The 18,628-nt window shown below is 37.0% G+C and overlaps 2 protein-coding genes across 2 annotated transcripts; one reads left to right on the forward strand and one right to left on the reverse strand.

Moving 5' to 3' along the window:
- Positions 1 to 10,005: 10,005 nt before the first annotated feature.
- Positions 10,006 to 10,956, forward strand: LOC106831699 (olfactory receptor 51F2). The gene has a single exon (XM_014842109.3). It carries the CDS (start codon positions 10,006 to 10,008, stop codon positions 10,954 to 10,956), a length of 951 nt encoding a protein of 316 aa, XP_014697595.2.
- Positions 10,957 to 15,728: 4,772 nt separating this feature from the next.
- On the reverse strand, positions 15,729 to 16,673 carry LOC106831599 (olfactory receptor 52R1-like). Its single transcript, XM_014841905.3, has one exon. It carries the CDS (start codon positions 16,671 to 16,673, stop codon positions 15,729 to 15,731), a length of 945 nt encoding a protein of 314 aa, XP_014697391.3.
- Between the last annotated feature and the right edge of the window lie 1,955 nt (positions 16,674 to 18,628).

Raw genomic sequence — 18,628 nt, forward strand, 5'->3', positions numbered from 1 at the left:
CCTCATAAAGTTTTGGACCTCACCATGGTGGCCCCTGGAAGCATTCCACTTCCCCAACCTGGAAGCTATCCACACCCTCTCCTTTTGGGTTTTTATGCAGGCTTCATTACATACGTATGATTGATTAAATCATTCACCATTGGTGATTGATTCAGCCTCCAGTACCTTTCTCTCTCAGAAAATCAGAGGGCAGGACTGAAATTTCCAGCCCTCTATTCATGGTTGGTTTCTCTGACAAGCAGCCCCTATCCTTAAGTGCTTTCCACAAGTCACCTCATTAACATAAACCCAATAGTGGTAGAAAGGGGCTTGTCTGAACAATAAGACCCACATTTCACTTTTCTGGCTCTGAAGCAATTTCAGGAACTGAAGACAAAAGATCAAATTTTTTATAATATTTTTATAAAATGATGTTTCCATTGCTCTTATTGTTCAGGAAATTCCAAGGGTTTTGGAAGTGTTGTTCTTAAACAAATCCAGTTACTTCTCCAACAAAAATGGATTTATTCTGAGTCAGTCAGGATGGCCTAAGGGTTAAAGTTCAGTGCTCTGACTGCTTCAGTGGCCAGGGTTGATTTCCCGGTCATGTAACTACACCACCCATCTGTCAGTTACCATGCTGTGTTGGCGCCTCACATAGAAGAACTAGAAGGACTTACAACTAGGATATAGAACTATGCACTGGGGTGATGGGAAGAGAAAACAAAAAGAGGAAGATTGGCAACAGATATAAGCCCAGGGTCAATCTTTGCCTGAAAAAAACAATGGGTTTATTCAGGATCTGCAAAGCACTGCAATTCAAGGTCTATCACATGCTAGACCCCAAATAGCAAGAGAGGAGAAACTTTTATAGAGGGGGGAAAAAGAAGCTGGATGGCTATTCGAGGTGTAGTGGTGTTTCATTGGCTCAGTTGTGATGGTCTCTCATTGGTGAGCTTCTTGTTTGTCTACAACAGGAAGTCTTTCTTCTTCCTGTGGGGTTCTGCAATCATCAGAGGACATGAGAGCTCCTCTTTTTGGCCTCCCAATTCCAATTTAATGAGGTTTGTGTTTATCAGTTTGACAGGAGCTATGAGCCAGGAGCTGTGGACAAAGACAAAACATATGTGAGAAATCACAATATTGCAACTTCCCTCAAACTCATATGTTAAATTTCTAACCCCCTAGTACTTTAGAATGTCACCTCATTTGAAACAGGGTCATTGCAGATGTAATTAGTTAAGATGAGGTTGTAATGAAGTCGCGTGGGTCCCTAGTCTAATATGACTGGTGTCTTTATAAAAAGGGGAAATTTGGATACAGACATATGCACACAGGGAGAACGTCATGTGGGCATGAAGGCAGAGGTCAAGGTAATGTGTCTACAAGACGAGGTTTCCAGCAAACTGCCGAAGCTAAGAGAGAGGCGAGGAACAGAAGCTCATTCATAGACAATGGAAGGAACCAACCCTGAGATGCCTTCATCTCTGACTTCTAAGCTCCAGAGTTATGACAACAAATTTCCGGTTATGCTACTCATTTGTGGTACTTTCTTATGACAGCCTTAACAAACTAATACACAATAAATACATTTCTATTCCTTATTCTAAGTGTTCATCTTTAAAACATTACGCTTCACATAAGCCAGTGAATTTTTAAAAATAGTTCTAGTGAAATTATTTAGTTAGACAGAGCCCCTGCGGAACATATTTGCCTCATGTTCCAAATACCCTAGCGGTGGCCTTGTATGTTATTGAAAAAACTATAGAGAAGAAAAGCCCAAACCATAATTAATTGATTTTAAACAGAGAAATGAGTGCCCTTCAAAGACAGAAAAACGCCTTTATGGTGCAAGAACAAATGGATATCTGTATGAAAAGCAAAATGATCCTCAGCTCCTACCTCAATATAAAAAATCTTTGTTTCAGATGTAACATGAACCTAAATTTGAAAGTTAAAATTTTAAAGATACCAAAGGAAAAAATGGGATAATATCATCCTGAACTTGAGGAAAGCAAAGGTTTCTTAGACAGGACACAAAAAGCATTAGTCATAGAAGAAAAAAATTCAACAACTTATCAAAACAAAATAATCTACTACAAAAGATACCATTATAAAAGTGAAAAGGCAAGCCACAGATGAAGAAAATATTCCCAATGCATATATCTGAAAAGCAAGGTCCATCAATTGATAGGAAGACAAACAGGTCATTAAAATGTTAAGCAAGTGATTTAAAGAGGCACTTCACAAATGGAGGTAAATGAATGGCTAATACACATATGAGAAGGTGCCTAACATTATTATTCAGTAGGGAAATGAAAATTCAAACCACATTATGATGCCAAGGCAAACTCATTAGAATAACTAAAATTGAATACATTGACTATACTAAGTATCGGCAAAAATGTGGGTCAATTAGAGCACTCATGCACATCAGGAATCTTTTTAGCAACTTCTAGTACAGTGAAGCATTTTTTGGACCAAGCAGGTCCACTTCAAGATACATACTTCAAAAAAATGATTTATATTTACAATATAAATGTCAAGGGAGGTTTATAGTACCCAGAGACAAAACAGCTAAAATGTGGAAACAACTCAAGTATATGTCAGTCAGAGATTAGTTAAATTTTGCAACACCTATGCAATAAAAAAATTCTTAGCAAAGAAGGAAAAAGAATAAAGAACTCGAAAAAAGTACTTATATGAGAATACATGTATTTATATAAAAGTTACGTATATAATAAGTATATATATAGATATATATCATATATCTCTCTATATAAATATTGTAGAACTTTTAGCACCAAGGATAAAGAGTAGGGCCTGATGCTTTAAAAGAGGGAAAAGATGACCTGCAAAGGAAAGCCAATTAGTTTAGTTTTCGTCTACACAGGCCTAGCAATGACAGGTGAGATTTGTTTAATAGTTTCAACAAGCCAAGTTCTACTCAAAAGGTTTTAAAACTATATAGTTACATATTCTCTACAAACCCAGTGAAACAGGTATCAATCACCTCATTTTGCAGGTAGGAGAACCAAAGGCACAGAGAGGTTAAGGTTTTACAGTGTAGACATATAGAACCAGAATTTGATCTCTTATTCACTGTATTAAACTAAACCCTAAACTGTTCAGAGAAGGTTATTTAAAGCCTAACAATTCTATATACAGCCAATTAACAATACATTTTAAGAATAGAAAGGAGATTTTAGACAGGTAGAAACAAGGAAAATTTATTATTTATACCTCACATCCATTTTTTTCTGAATAAAACTAGATTATGTGCTAGAGCAAAATGAAACAAATATTCAGCAAAGTTCAACAATTATTAACCAAGTAGGAACGGACATTACTCAGGAGCACTAGGTAATGTAATTTCAGGAAAATGATCATTCAACATGCCCCCAAAATGCAAAATATATGAAAGGCTTGCACAAAATATGGCCTCAAAGCAGAAGTAGTTTCAGAAATTCAGAACTCAGGCTCCAGCTCAGACTTAATGAATCAGAATTTTCATTTTAACAAGATCTTAAGGATATTTGTATACTCATTAAACTCTGCAAACATTTAATTACTGTTATGAATACATAGCAGTATGTCATGAGTGAGATGATGAAGAAACCTTGTCTTTGTCCTGCTAGCAGGCAAAATGAAAGAAAATTTGAATTCCAGAGAAAATAGGAAGTTGTCCCAGAAAATCATGGTCCAATATAAATTAAACAGAAATTTGACACACATATGGGCAATTGAATCAGTGTAAAAGGAAGCAGTCAATTTTACTTTAAGGAATGAATGCCTCCTTTTATAGAGATATGCATTTAGTGATATAGAATAGGTGATTCCTTTTCCTGGTCACACCATGTGTTCAAGATTCTGTGTAGAATAATTTTTATTTAATCATATTTCCATCAAACTTTATTTGCTTTAAAGTTCAAACAACGGAAACATGAATATGTAATACTTAATCATAGCTGCAAGGCCATATGTACATTTATTTATCTTATTCAGGGTAATATTATGCTCTAGGTGACTATTGTTGAGGGTAGAAAAAGAAGAGAAGGGAAGTATAAGGACATTTCTTGCCTGCACCCTATTTAGCATTGAATAGAATATAAAATTAATCAAGAAAAAAAAGAGAATGTTTATATTTATTGAAAAATATTATAAAGATAATAAAATAATTAAAAGGGAGATGGTAAACATATCATTTAGACCTGATTTATTCTAGTGTGGTAAGTCTCCTGGGAATTTCTAGTCCTCCCACCTTGGATCACACTGCTCATGTGATTGTACTATGTCCAAGCCCTAAGGGTCTCTGGCAGCAGGGCTGAGTTACATGCTGGGCTCCTTATAGAAGGCAAGGTCCGGGAGCCACCTACATATACACTTGGCTGGGCAGAGAGTGGATAGAGCAGCTCTCCCTCTGTAGGGAGCCAGGTAAGAGGCTAGGACCAGAAAGAGCAGACCAAGAACAGGGACTGTTGAGAGCTAACCTGGATGCCAAGTGATAGAGCCTGGGAGGACAAGGGGTGGGGAGGCAGGTACTTAGAGGCAAAGGACAGTAAATCAGAGGGGAAAGAGTAGAGATATTGGGAAGAGGGGTTCAGAGTGACAGGCTGAAGCTGAAGGTGGTGGGAATTGTGAGAAATCGTCGAGAAGTTTGTAAAGAAACGTTTCTTTCCAGGAGAAGATATTAAAATCAGTCATGTCAAGGAAATGGAACAAATTGTTGTGATTCTGTGTGGCTCAAATTTGACACTGATTGTATATTTTACTGTTGCTTCAGTCAGCTTTTAAATTTGACAGATTTCTGTATCCCCATTTGCTAGAAATTCAGATCTTTGAGTTTCTTCACTTGGCATCAGATCAACCTTTTTATAGGATCCTTGGTAGTCTGAGCTTTCTAATAGCTCTCAATAGAGATCATTTGTCTTTAGAAAGAAGTGCTTCAACAAACACATCTTGGCACTTGACCATTACAGAACCAGCTGGAAAGAGACAGACCAGGTATATTTTTAAAGTCCAAGGTTTACAAATGAAGAATCTTAGGAAAGATTTATCAACGTCCTGCCTCCTGCCAATGTTGGAGCAGGGACTTCTACTTTCATCTTTATTATTTTCCTGGGCCAGAGAATTGCATTCCAATGTCCACCATTTCCTTCATGACCCAAACCCCGGGACACAGAAATCTATTTAGTGTTATTGCCCCTTTCCCAACTCCCTCTCCCTCTATCACACTACAGACCATCACCAAAGAAGCAGCAGGCACATAATCTAGTTTAGGGCCGTTGCAGCAGCATTCTTTGGTCTTGGCCTTCTAATGTATATATACAGTGCTGCCCTTTGTAGTTTACACATGTCTTTTGCAATCAGTTGTATTTAAGTTTGATGCAGGCAGTGTTCTGTATCAATATTTTACTTAATGGCTTTAATTTCATCTTATTTAAGAAAGCACTCCCTAAAAAAGTCACAAATGTATTTCACTTATTTATTCTAATATTACTATAGCTTTTTTTGCCTTGAAATTCTTAATGCAAATACAGAGATGTGTAAAATAGGGTCCTTTTTATATTTTTACAAATCATCAGTCAACTGACCAAACATCATTTATCACATATCAGTTCTTTTTCTAGTGATATAAGATTCCGTTGCCATCATATTCTTTAACATCATTTATACATTTTTTAAAAATAGTATTATCTTCTCAGGATATATATTTTTAAACATTATCTATTACATTTTGTTAATTACAATAGCTTTATATTACATTTTGACATATCACTTTGACTAATCACTTTGTCATTTTCAATATTATAGTAAACAGATTTGCACATTTATAGTACCTAATACATTTTAGGATCCATCTGTCACTATCCATTAAAAACTAATGTGTGTTATTGATTGATAAGGCTTTGAATTTAGGAGTGTTAACGGGAGAATTCACATCTTTTCACTATTGAATATTCATTCCTATCTTCAGGAAAGGATTAAAGGACTTTCTATATGTTCTTCAGTAAATTTTCACAGACCATCCCTAACTTGCCAAATGCAAACTTTTATTATATTAATATATTGTATAGTTTTGTGTCTATTGTAAATAAGTCCTTATTTTTATAAAATTTCTTCAGTGGTTATTTTCTGTGAACAGGAAAAGCCATTAATTTGTGATCTTGGTCTTTTATTTGGTCACTTTGGTAGATTGTATTAATAGAGTTTCCAGTCTGTTCTTTTGGATTTTTAGGTTAAAAAACCAACTAAATCCTAAATGAAGACAGTGTTATTTCTTTCCAAAGGTAACAGTATCTGCTTTTATTTCCTTGTCTTTTTTCATTTTCTAAGACTCTGTTCTATGAAATGTTGAATAGTAGTTGTGTTAGCAGATGTCCTTATTTCATCAACAATTTCAATAGAAATGCTTTTAATAGGTCACCAGTGAATATGTTTGCTCCAGGTTTCTGAAAGATACCTTTCATTTGGGAATTTATTTTCTTCCTAAATTTTAAAAATTTTGTCATGAATTGCCATTCAATTTTCTGATTTTTTCCTCATTGCTTGAAAAAAATCATGCTTTGCCTCCTTTAATCTGTTACTGTATTCATACCATTGATAGATTTCTTATGCTGAATGACTTTTTCATTTATAAGACACGGTCTACTGTATCAAAATACAATATTCTTTAAGAGCACAGTTGCATCTGGCTTGCTAAAAGTTATTTATAATGTTTGTTTATCTCATCATAAATTATTGGATGAATAACTTTTCATCTTCTTTTTTCCTCTGGTTACAAAACTCATGCTCATTTGTTTGAGAGACATATGTACTCTCTGAAATCTTTTCCCAGTCTTACTGAGATTTAACTGACATGCATCACTGTGGAAGTTTTAGGTGTACCTTCTGTCTTTTTATATGCTCTAGAATAGGACTGCTCAACATCAGTTCTCCTGACATTTTGGGCTGGATAATTCTTTTTTGTCTTTTGCATTTTTGGACTTATGCCTTCTGGCATCCACCTACTAGATGCCAATAGTACTCGCTCCCCAATTGTGACACCACAACTGCCTCCAGGCATTGCCAATTGTCCCTGGGGGGCAAAATTCCCTCTCTTCTGCTCTATTAAAATTCATAAAATGTAAAAATACTTCAGTTTTTTTCACTTTTTTTGATTCTTGGTGGAGTTTTTCCTGTCACTGACATTTCTTCTCTGCTGGATTTGATTTGTTGGGCTAGTTTGGTGACTGGCGCTATCCTAAAAAATTATTCATTTTATATCTGTTGCCAAATATAGTGTTGTACATACTATTCCAATCTATTTAAAGTTTTATTTATCTAGCTATATTTTTGTTTTCTTTCTTACTTCTCATGCAATTAATCATGCTTTGTCTATGATTTTCTTGGCCACTTTTGAAAAAAGTTTACATATTTTCTTTTTAAATAATTAGGTTTGGGTGTATTGTTAACTCATTCATTTCCGCTTTTTGTCTGTGTTAATTGCTTTTTTGAAATTTATTCAAATATTTTCATAGTATCTTATATTAGAAACATAAAATATTCTAGCTCCTTGTTTTCTAATAAATGCATATTCTTCAGGCTGTACATTGCACTCCAATGTCTTGCCCCACAGGTTTTGGTACATGCATTTCTCAATTTATTCACTTCAAAAGATTCTTTTTCTCAATTATATTTTTATGACATAGAGAAGATGCTTAATAAATGGATGGGGCTATTGCTTTGGACCTTTGTTATTATATATCTATAATAAATGATTACTATTTTTAGGTTAATTTAATAGTCCAGATTATGCACTATGAATATCTGAAAGAGATTATTTTGTTGTTTAAATAAAGAGGTGGTGGAAGTAAAAAGAGATATAGTAGAGGCTGAAGAGAAAACACTTGGTAATTGGGAGTGGTAGTTATTTGAAAGATAAAAGACTACAGTGTAACTCTCAGAGTTCTGATTTAGATAACTGGTTAATTTTTTTTTGTGAAAATTATAAGATTTATACAGAATATTTAGGAGTAAGAACAATTATAGAGAAAAAAGATCAATTTGATTTTGAACATGCTAAATTTGATATACTGATTAGAAATCCAAATGGCAATGTCCAGCAGGAAGTTCTATCTTTGGGAACCAGGAAACTAGAGTTTCAGATATTTATTTAAAATTTCTGTTTAAATAAGTGAAAGATGAAGCTGCAAAAATTGGTACAATAATCTTTTAGACATGAGAATGGGCAAAGAGCGGATTCGTGAAGGATACCATAGCTAAGGTTCTCGGTGCAAAAAAAAGTCAGAGAAAAAAATTGCTCAGTGGTGGGAGAAAAATATTAGAGCCTAATGCCATCCAATACATGGGGAGAGAAGATTTCCAGGAAGAAAGTATCATCAGCAGAATACGTAAGTGGTGGATAAATAAGATGTTACTAAAGGAGTCAATTGAATTTGGCAGTTCTATTTTGGTGCTATTTTCCATAGTAGGTGTATCCTTAACATCTGATTTTCTGGATCCTTTGTACACAGAGACTATTAATGATGAGATAGATTCCTTTCCTGAGAAGCCTAAAGAACTTCATATCTGCAGAATTTATATGGAATTCACATCTGAAACTTAGGACTCCACTCCAAAGATGCCACATTGACCATAATGTGTCTCTGTAAGCACACATCTGAGAAACTTTTGTCAGGGATGTTCATCAGACTTGTTTGGAGATTTGTTCTATGCATTCCTCAGCCTTATCGAATGAAGATATCGGGGTCATATTTGCAGGTTTCAACTCTAGCTCTTCTACTGCCTCACTGTATAATTTGGGGCAAATTGCTTAATCACTTTAAACGTTTCCACATGAATATATTAGGAATAACAATTTTTTATTCTTGATTGGATAGTCATGATTAATGGATGAGATTATGAGTATGAAGATCATTGCATCTGGCACATGGTATGTGTTCAAGAAATGTTGGCTGTTACGGTTCCTTGTGTTTTAGCAGTAGCCTCTGTGACAATTTATCAAAATGTAATGCTTACTGCTCTGTGTTACAATAATGGCAAGATTTGTCTTTCTGCCTGCCTTCTCCCTCCCTCCCTCCCTTCCTTCCTTCCTTGCTTCCTTTCATCCTTCCTTCTGTCCTTCCTTTTTTCCCTCCTTTCTCCCTTCCTGCTGTCTTTCTTTTCTTCCTTCCTTCCTACCTTCTTTCCTTCCTTCCTTCCTTCCTCACTCCCTCCTTCCCTCCCTCCCTCCCTCTTCACTCTCTCCCAATTTCTCTCTTTATTTCTTTTCTCCATCTTTGTTACATAATATATGGTTTCCCTCAACAATTAGACAGTCCTTTATAAAGACAATCTTGCGTGATTATTTAATTTTGAGTCTTAGTTTCCTCAAATGCAAAACACATAGAAACCTATGTACCTCCTAGCATTGGTGTATGGAAACAATTACATAATGCTATAAATGTCAATAAGACAGGCAACTCTCAACAAATGGGAGTGATACCTATTTCTTGTAGGGTGGTTCTTTAGACCACCTTGTCATCACATATATAAACAGTAAACTTGTGTGTCTTGAGGATGTCTTTGGTATCCTGGATATATCCCGGGAAAACCTAATAATGTCCATATTTCAAATGTGACTTGATTTTTCAGGGCTTTATTCTGGGATCAAAAATTTATTTCCAAAATTAGTAAAATCCAGATTTCTCATCATATTGTTTAGGTATTATATTGGGGACTCTATAGTCAAAGATGATTTAATTGTGATGTTTGTCGTCACCAAAGATATTACAGATCTAGGAAAAATTTAACGTGGAATTAATCAGGGAATTCTCTCTTCTCAAGAAATGAGAAATGTTGAGAGGTGGAGAAAAGAAGCTTGCAGCTCTAGAAAATTCAGAAAATACTAAAGTTCTTGGAGATTCAGCAATAGTAATACAGTGTATCTCAGGGTGCCAGAAAGATATTCTCAGTGATAAGCTATGTATTCAGTGTCTGTCGTATTTAATTATTCACATATCTCTTTCTTCTCAGTCCCTCATTATGTTGGTCCTCAATAACACCAATGCCCAGCCTCTGACCTTCCTCTTGATGGGTATCCCAGGCCTGAAAGAAGCCTTGGTCTGGATCTCTATCCCTTTATGTCTTCTGTATATTATCGCACTCTCTGGGAACAGCATGATCCTGTTTGTGATTCTCCGTGAGCAGAGCCTCCATGAGCCCATGTATTATTTTCTTTCTATGCTTTCAGCCACAGATCTGAGCTTGTCTCTGTGCACACTTTCCACTACCCTTGGGGTCTTCTGGTTTGAAGCCCGAGAGATCACCTTAAATGCCTGCATTGCCCAAATGTTCTTTCTCCATGGATTTACTTTCATGGAGTCTGGGGTTCTCCTGGCCATGGCCTTTGATCGTTTTGTGGCTATTTGTGACCCACTGAGATACACCACCATCCTCACCAGTGCCAGGATCGCCCAGATTGGGGTGAGCATGTTGATAAGGGATGTTGCTGTGATGTTACCAGTTGTGCTCTTTGTCAAGAGGCTATCCTTCTGCAGGTCTATGGTCCTTTCACATTCTTACTGCTACTACGTTGACCTAATTCAACTCTCATGCACAGACAACAGAATCAACAGCATCCTTGGTCTGATTGCACTCTTCTCCACGACAGGGTTTGACTGTCCTTGCATCTTGCTCTCCTATGTCCTGATCATCCGCTCTGTGCTCAGCATTGCTTCTTCAGAGGGGCAGCAGAAGGCCTTCAACACTTGCATATCTCACATCAGTGCTGTTGCCATCTTCTACATCCCTCTCATCAGCTTGTCTCTTGTCCATCGCTACGGCCGTTCAGCACCTCCATTTGTCCACACCATCATGGCCAACGTCTTCCTGCTCATCCCTCCTGTACTCAACCCTATCATCTACAGTGTGAAGACTAAGCAAATTCGAAAGGCTATTGTCAAGGTCCTAATTCAGAAGCGTCTCCAAATCTAATCACTGTTATCTCAGTGTAGTGATAAAGCCACTTATGAATGAATGTTTTGTAGAATGTGGTGATTGTCCCCACAGTGAATAGATATGTCTCCAACAGTCCAAACTATCAACTTATAAGTTTTATATTTGCTTCATTAGTTTTCCTGTCAGGAATTCCTTATTAATACCAACTAAATCATGATGCTGTTTTCAAGATAAAGTTAGATAATATATGTAAACAGCTATTTATATTTGAAAGTAGTCCAAGACCTGAACAAAATATTCATTGAAACTTTATACAATTCTAAAAGTCGAGATTTAATGTAAGAAATTTTGTTACTAAGCCAGTTGTTATTTTCTGAATGATATGCAAAAAGCACTATAATTAGTTGATTTTTTCCCCTTAAAATCTCAATTCTCTTCATACTTCCAAAATAGCCGTACTATAGAGTAAATCCTAAAGTACACATCAGTAATACAATATTGGATCTCACTTAAGTAATTTGGGAAGGGTCAATTCCTACAAGGAGCTCTGCGTTTTTTAAATTTATTTGTCCCCCAGCACCACTTTCTGGCTTTGTTGTACGTTCTGGCTCAGAAATAAACTCAAGGATATAATTTAGATTATTCTTTTTCTGTTTCTTCCTCTACAGAATGTCACTGGACAATTACAGCTACTTGTACATATGCACCTGCAGTGGTGCAAAGGCCTGTACAAAATCTCAGTGTTGGTATCTTGAGGGCTTCCAGAAACTAGAAAATCACAAATCTTTTCCATGATGGTCCCTACTTAAGACAGACACATTGAGAATCGGAACCTAAAGACTGACTCCAGGTTTATTTGGGATGGAGATGAGGTGAAGGCTGTGTTCTGCAATGTCAGGAATTGTACCTCCTTGAGACTTTCTCTTCTACCTCCTCTAGCCCTGGGAGTTCGAGGCTCAGAAGATAGGATAGGGTAGTCAGTGACTCCAGGATTAGCAGCCTGAGAATCAACATTAAAACACACAATCAGATCCTTAGGGTATAAAGGAGCAACTGTGATGACAGCAGATTGTTTCAGGTGATGTGAGAGTACAGAGGAGGGGTTTCGGGGATGCAGTATGAAATTTTTACCTCTATAAGCCAACATCAAACACAGTACTGGCACATAGTAATTGATGAAGAAATGCTTGTTGAATGTGAGTGGAAAATGCCTTCATACTAATGACACTGTGTTTGGCCCTGTGCCGAGTAGACAATACTGACAAAGCATTCCCCTTTTGAATTACTCTACAACTGAGCCCTAAGAGCATGATTTGACTCTGAGTAACATTTAAAAACCAGGAGAAGCTGACCGGCAAGGGACTACTTTGTTAAGTTCTTTCTGGCCTCTCTTAGTCACTATGTCACATTAGAGGTGTGCATTACTTGAGAGGAGAGAGCCACTATAATGACTCTGTCCATATTACAAATGGGAAATTGAGTCCCTCACTCCAAATGCTCACTTGATAGCTTTTGTAAATGACCATAGACATGCTTGAGTTTAGTTACAAAGTTGATGTTCTGGATCTACTGGTTTTTTAGGTTATAATGAAGGCAATCATCTATTTTCATTGATTCAGAATCCTTTAGGATGCCTGTAACCATGATAGAGCTGCATAGCCTAAGTATTAGTTTTTATATTGGTGCTGGGGTTGTAGATAATCAGTGTGCTTATTTCGTTCATCTCGTACTAATTAGATTCTCTCATTGCCAATTTCTCTTGTTTTCCTCTCTATTCCATCATCTTACAGAATGTTTCGTGCAAGGTGATTGCTCAATAGATATTTCTTGAATAGAAATTTTAAATGTTCTGAATACTTTATGTTTCTTAGTAAAAAGAAGTGAGTGAGGGAAACATTTTACTTATATAACAAATTTACCTTATTCGTCGAACAACATCCTTCTTAATTTCTGGGGCAATAATGAAAGGAGCCCTTCTAACTGAGGAGTCTGGAATCCAATTTTGGAGGAAGGAGGCAGAAATGATCCTCCAAATGCCATCTTGTGGTCAGTAGAGGAATTGTTGGGACAATGGTATGGGGCACAGGTACAAATTTTTTTTCATAGCGAACTAGGTTTGGGGATAGAATAGTGAACACTTATGCTATAGTTTATGGAATTTATATTCAAGTAAGAGGATCAGATGATAAATAAGTAATTTAAATAGTTACAGGTTGTGTTGAGATATGGAGGAGATTAAATCTTTTTGCTAAAAGAAAATTTTAGGAGGCAGAATATGGTTGAGGTACGTAGGTTAAGAAGCATCTCGTTGATAATGTGGTATTAGTTGAGATTTGAAGGATAAGAGGGAGACAGGATATCCTAGAAAATGACAATGAGGCGAAGTGGGATGATAAGAGCAAAGCCCTAAGACAGAAAAGAGCTTGATGTGTCTGGAAGTAAAAGAAGGCTAGAAAGGCTGAAGCAGAGGAGAAAGCTGACAATGGACCAATTGATGCATGTTGAAGAAGCATCCTATACTACTCAGCAATAATAGGAAATGAATTACTCACAGCTGCAACAGTGTGGATGAATCTGCAAAACCTTATACTGAGTGAAAGACACCAGACTCAAAAGAATACATCATTTATTCTTTTACCTATATAAAGCTCTACTGTGAGAGAAATTAATCTATAGTGAAAGAAATCAGGTCAGGGTTTGCCTGGTTGGGGTAGAAAGGTAGTGATTGACAACAAAGAGGCAGGAGAAGTCTTTATAAAGTGATGGAAATGTTCTATATCTTAATTGGGTGGTAGCTACACAGGCATTTACATATGTCAGAACTCATCAAGCTAGATATTAAAATATTTGCACTTTATGGTCACAAGTTATACAGCAATGAAGCTAATTTTAAGAAGAAAAAAAGAGGGGCCAGCCCTGTTGCCAAGTGGTTAAATCTCCGTGTGCTCTGCTTTGGCAGCCCAGGTTCGCAGGTTTGGATTCTTGGCGTGGACCTGCATCACTCACCATCCATGCTGTGCAGGCATCCCACATACAAAATAGAGGAAGATTGGCATGGATGGGAGCTCTGGGTTAATCTTCCTCAAGGAAAAAACAAAAAAAAAAAAAAAGAGAGAGAGAGATGTACAATCCTTAACTGATTTGCTGATACAGAGATCATGGTCCCTTATAATTATAAAATTTTGGAATTATGAAAATGCTCCTTCAGAATATCATTTTGGGGGCACTTTTAGAATCCAATGGCTAGTTCTTTCTTGGGGAAGCAAACATGTTCTTGATTTCTCTTAAAGCACCTTCATCCAATGTTAGTTTTATTAACTCAGTGCTTGAATTGTAGAACCTTCTTCACTATTGGTTGACTTTGCAAGGAAGCTGGTGAATGAGGATAAAAATACAAATGCAGTGATTGTGATGGATATGTTTGTTGCCTTGTTTGTGGTGACGGTATCACGGGTGTATGCATCTGTCCAAACTCATCAAAATTATGCACTAAATATGTGCAACATTCTCTGTGCTAAGAAGACCTTGATAAAGTTGAAAAATAAGAAAAAATAAAGGAAATGTAGTTTTATGAAATTAACAATTTTTTACTTTAGAAGGAAATTGAATATTAAGAAATATGATTAAAATTTCTAGTGACTTTCTCACTGCCTTTAACTGTGCATAATCTATCTTCAGAAGAAAATTTTCTTCCTCATTCTTTTCCAAAACTTCTTCATTCTGAAATCCATTGTCATCAGGGAATCAGCAAAGTTTTTAAAGAGAGACCCACACTCAGCGAACATAATCCTCATTGTTAGTCTTGAAAAGCTGTGATTCTGGCTGAAATTTTACATCTAGATTCTCAAGCTTTTCTGGAATTTACTTTATTCCAGAGTCCCTCATCCTTTCAGACTGCCAACTGCACTCCCCTAGGTTTCGGCACTGAAAATTCCTTTACTGTACACTTTTCTTGTTGTTTCAATTACTTTTTTCTCATACCAAAATTAAACTTCCTTAATTGAGAATAATTTTTAAAAATACATAAATGTACGAAAAATAAAACTAAAATACCACAAATCTCCCTATTCTCAGTACCTATTATTAGCAATATATTTCCCAAATATTTTTCTATACATATGCAGTCGTTTTTAGAATCGGTGTCAGCCTTATGTACAATTGTTTTTTCTTTTTTATTTAATATTATATCTTGAACATTTTTCAAATCCATAGATACTCTTAGCAAATACAGTAGTTCAATGATACATGATATGCAATTGCTCGTTGCTTCATCTGATTTCTTATAGTTCAATATTTGAATGTTTTTCTGTTTTTTTGAAATGAATAATGAATCTATGAATGCTTTTTGTTGTTTTCTAAAATTCTAATTCTATAAAGAGATTCCAAGTTGGGCAAAATGTATGTACTTTTTAACTGTTTTGATGGAAATTTCTAAACTCCTTCTGAACAAGGTATACCAACTTATACTTCTACCAATGGTGTAAAAATAATTTTCACTTTAGGAGTCTATGAAAAGTGACACTTTTTTCAAGTCTTCACTAATTTGATAGGTGAACATATTTTTTATTGTTTGCGTGTGATGATAATCCTAGGTCAATTCAGCATTTATTATCAATCCCATCTCTCGGAGAGTTCTTGTTCTGGGCGTCCTGAAAATTGTTTCTTTTGCTTCTGGATGGTGGCTGACTACTGAGCCAGTTGTTCTGACGTGACTTTGTGATGATACATGATGGCCTGGAAAACTTTCTGCATTTAGGTCCCCATATCAGTGGGGTGATTAGGGTGGTCATGATGTCGTGCCTCTTGGCTCAGGGGTCTTTCCCACAACATCCTTGAATAACCCTGTCCCTGACCTGTTTGGTTCTAACTCCGTAGATGATGGGGTTGAGCATGGGAGGGACCAGTAAATAGAGATTAGCGAACATGATGTGTACCACTCGGGGCACATGATGTCCAAAGCGGTGGGTGAGGAAAGTAAAGAGGGCTGGGATATAAAAAGCCAAGATGACACAGATATGGGAAGCACATGTGCCAAAAGCCTTGAGCCGGGCTTCACCAGAGGGCAACCCCAGCACAGTTCTCAAAATCATCACATAGGATATACTGATGACACTCATATCAAAGCCAACCACAGAGAAGGCCACAAAGAGCCCATATGCACGATTTATGGTAGTGTCAGCACACACCAGCTTCAGCACAGCCATGTGCTCACAGTATGACTGGGGAATGACCTGGTTGGGACAGAAAGGCATCCTGGAGACCATGAAGCAGAAGGGGCTCACCCACAGCAGCCCTCTCATCATCACTACTGCCCCCAGTTTACCCACCACAGATGGGGTGAGGATACTAGGGTGGTGGAGCGGGAAACAGATAGCCACATAACGATCCAAGGCCATAGCCATGAGCACCCCAGACTCCACAGAAGAAAAGGCATGAATGAAGAAGACCTGGATGAGGCAGGCATGGTATTCAATCTCATGAGCATGAAACCAGAGTATAGCCAACATTTTAGGTTGAGTGGAAGAGGAGAGGACCAGGTCAGTGATAGCCAGCATGGCCAGAAACAGGTACATGGGCTCATGCAGCGTGTGGTCAGTTCGGATTATATGAAGGATAGTGATATTGCCAACTATAGCCACAACATACATGGCACCTAGTGGAAAGGCAATCCAAAATTGGGAATGCTCGAGTCCTGGGATCCCAAGCAGAATGAAGAAAACAGGATGAGAAGAGTTCTTCCCTGAAGCCAACATCACAGGCTCATTAATTTGTCTTCCATTTGCAAGACAATCTACTTTCTGCAGGTGATAACAATCAAATAAATCATTGTTATTATGTATAATCTTTTGGAAGAAGCAATTGAATGATAGAGCATTTGAGCTTAATGGTAGACTGCAATAATTTCAACTGTTTTAATAAATGAAATTTTGCAACATAAAGTGATGCTACTCTTTATTCTTTACTCGCATTTATGTCATTCAAAAGGGGATCAGAATATAGTAGCTCCAAGTGTAATTTTCTTGTAAGAATCAATATTTTTCTTCTAAGTAGAATCTGCTAAGGGAAAATCACCTTGACATACAATGTAATAGTGATTCTTGTCTTTCTATTCTTTAGATCTAAGAAGTGATCTGTTTAACTTTCCCAAGGGTCTTTTTCCTCCTTCTGTTTAAGCCACTTGGGGAACTTCTCAGGGTAGGAAACCAGTTTGGAAAACACTTTGACCTAAAGGCTCAAGCAGTGTATGTAGTGAGTTTGAGTGACCTTTGACTCTAGAACAGTCACCATGAGGATTTGGGCTGGGAGATTACTGACTGACCGACTGTGCACCTGTGATTAAACTGGTTATCTTTAATGCATGACTCCTCCTCGATTAGGATTCAGCAAACTTGTTTCTGTAGAGGTCAGATCATAAATATTTTAGGCTTTGTGGGCCATACAGTCTCTGATGTATCTGGTCAGCTTAGCCATCATAGCATGGAAGCACCTACAGTCAATATATAAATCTGCACGTGTGGCTATATTCCAATAAAACTTTGCTGGAACAACTAACAAATAAATGAAAGAAATAATTGCCGATATTCAGTGGCAATGGACTTGTTAACTGATTAACCATATCTTAAAATGTTCTGATAGAATTTTCTAAATACTACTTTGACACCATGCCCACAAGAGAGATATGTCCTGTCCTCATATGAGAGATTGCTCTGCTGACTTTGGAATGTCATCCTCAGCCCATGCTTGTATTACATGGGTTGATCCTACTGCCTCATGTCTCTGGTGACCACTACCTTTCTCAGAGCCAATGGCCCAAAAACTCACCTGGTTCTTACCCCACATCTTTTCACTATCCAGTCTCAATTGACCTGAGCCTTTGTTTGAAATCATTAGTTTTTACCTCCTCCATAACAGAGACACCTAGTTAGGAAGAATATCTTTTCAAATCCCTCTTAACAAATCACTTCCGAGGACTAACAGATGTTTCATCCCCTCAGACCCAATGGTTCCTAAAAGGATTTCTCCGAGAACCCAAATATATATAATCTCTTTCTGATTTTCCTTAGATTTGTAGTATTAGGAGAGAAATGAGGCTCAAACATTTTAAGTCTTGCTGCTAATTGTAAACTTTACCATTCTACCTAGATGATAACTATACATTTCCTGAAAACAAATACTCCTATCTAGGGTATGATGAAAATTCAAAGACACACATTTTATCCAGGTCTAGGGCTCTGTTTATCCCCTTCTGCCTGGCCTAGTCTTCCCAAACAGTTATATATTCTCTTTGAGTCAGAATCTTCTTCTCTCCTTCCCTTTTGCCCCCTGTATGTTACCCTCCACTTGTGAGGATATAGTCATGGAGCTTCAGCGACATGTGTAAAAGCATCCTTAGATCATTCTCATTCCTCCATGGGTACTGGTGCAGATGCTGGCTAAAGACACAATTTCTCAAAGTGCATAATAATCTCTTTGATTAATTGTGTAAGGCTTTGCTGTGTTTATAGAATAATACTATAAGCTTTTAAATTTTATAGTTTCTAACTCTGACAAAGCCTCTGCATCCTTATTTTGCAGTGAGAAAAATAGTGCTCAGAGTAGCTATATGATTTTCCCAAGATCACATAATAAATGAGCGCCAAGTGGACATCTCCTCACACAGTACTCCTGGTGGTACATGACACTGCCTGTGCCAGATGATTGACTGGGA

Source organism: Equus asinus, chromosome 20 (assembly GCF_041296235.1).
Source record: "Equus asinus isolate D_3611 breed Donkey chromosome 20, EquAss-T2T_v2, whole genome shotgun sequence".
NCBI lineage: Eukaryota > Metazoa > Chordata > Mammalia > Perissodactyla > Equidae > Equus > Equus asinus.

Bases quoted from the DNA above. Each gene is read 5' to 3' on its own strand.
- LOC106831699 (XM_014842109.3), top strand. From the start codon at position 10,006: ATGTTGGTCCTCAATAACACCAATGCCCAGCCTCTGACCTTCCTCTTG.
- LOC106831599 (XM_014841905.3), bottom strand. From the start codon at position 16,673: ATGTTGGCTTCAGGGAAGAACTCTTCTCATCCTGTTTTCTTCATTCTG.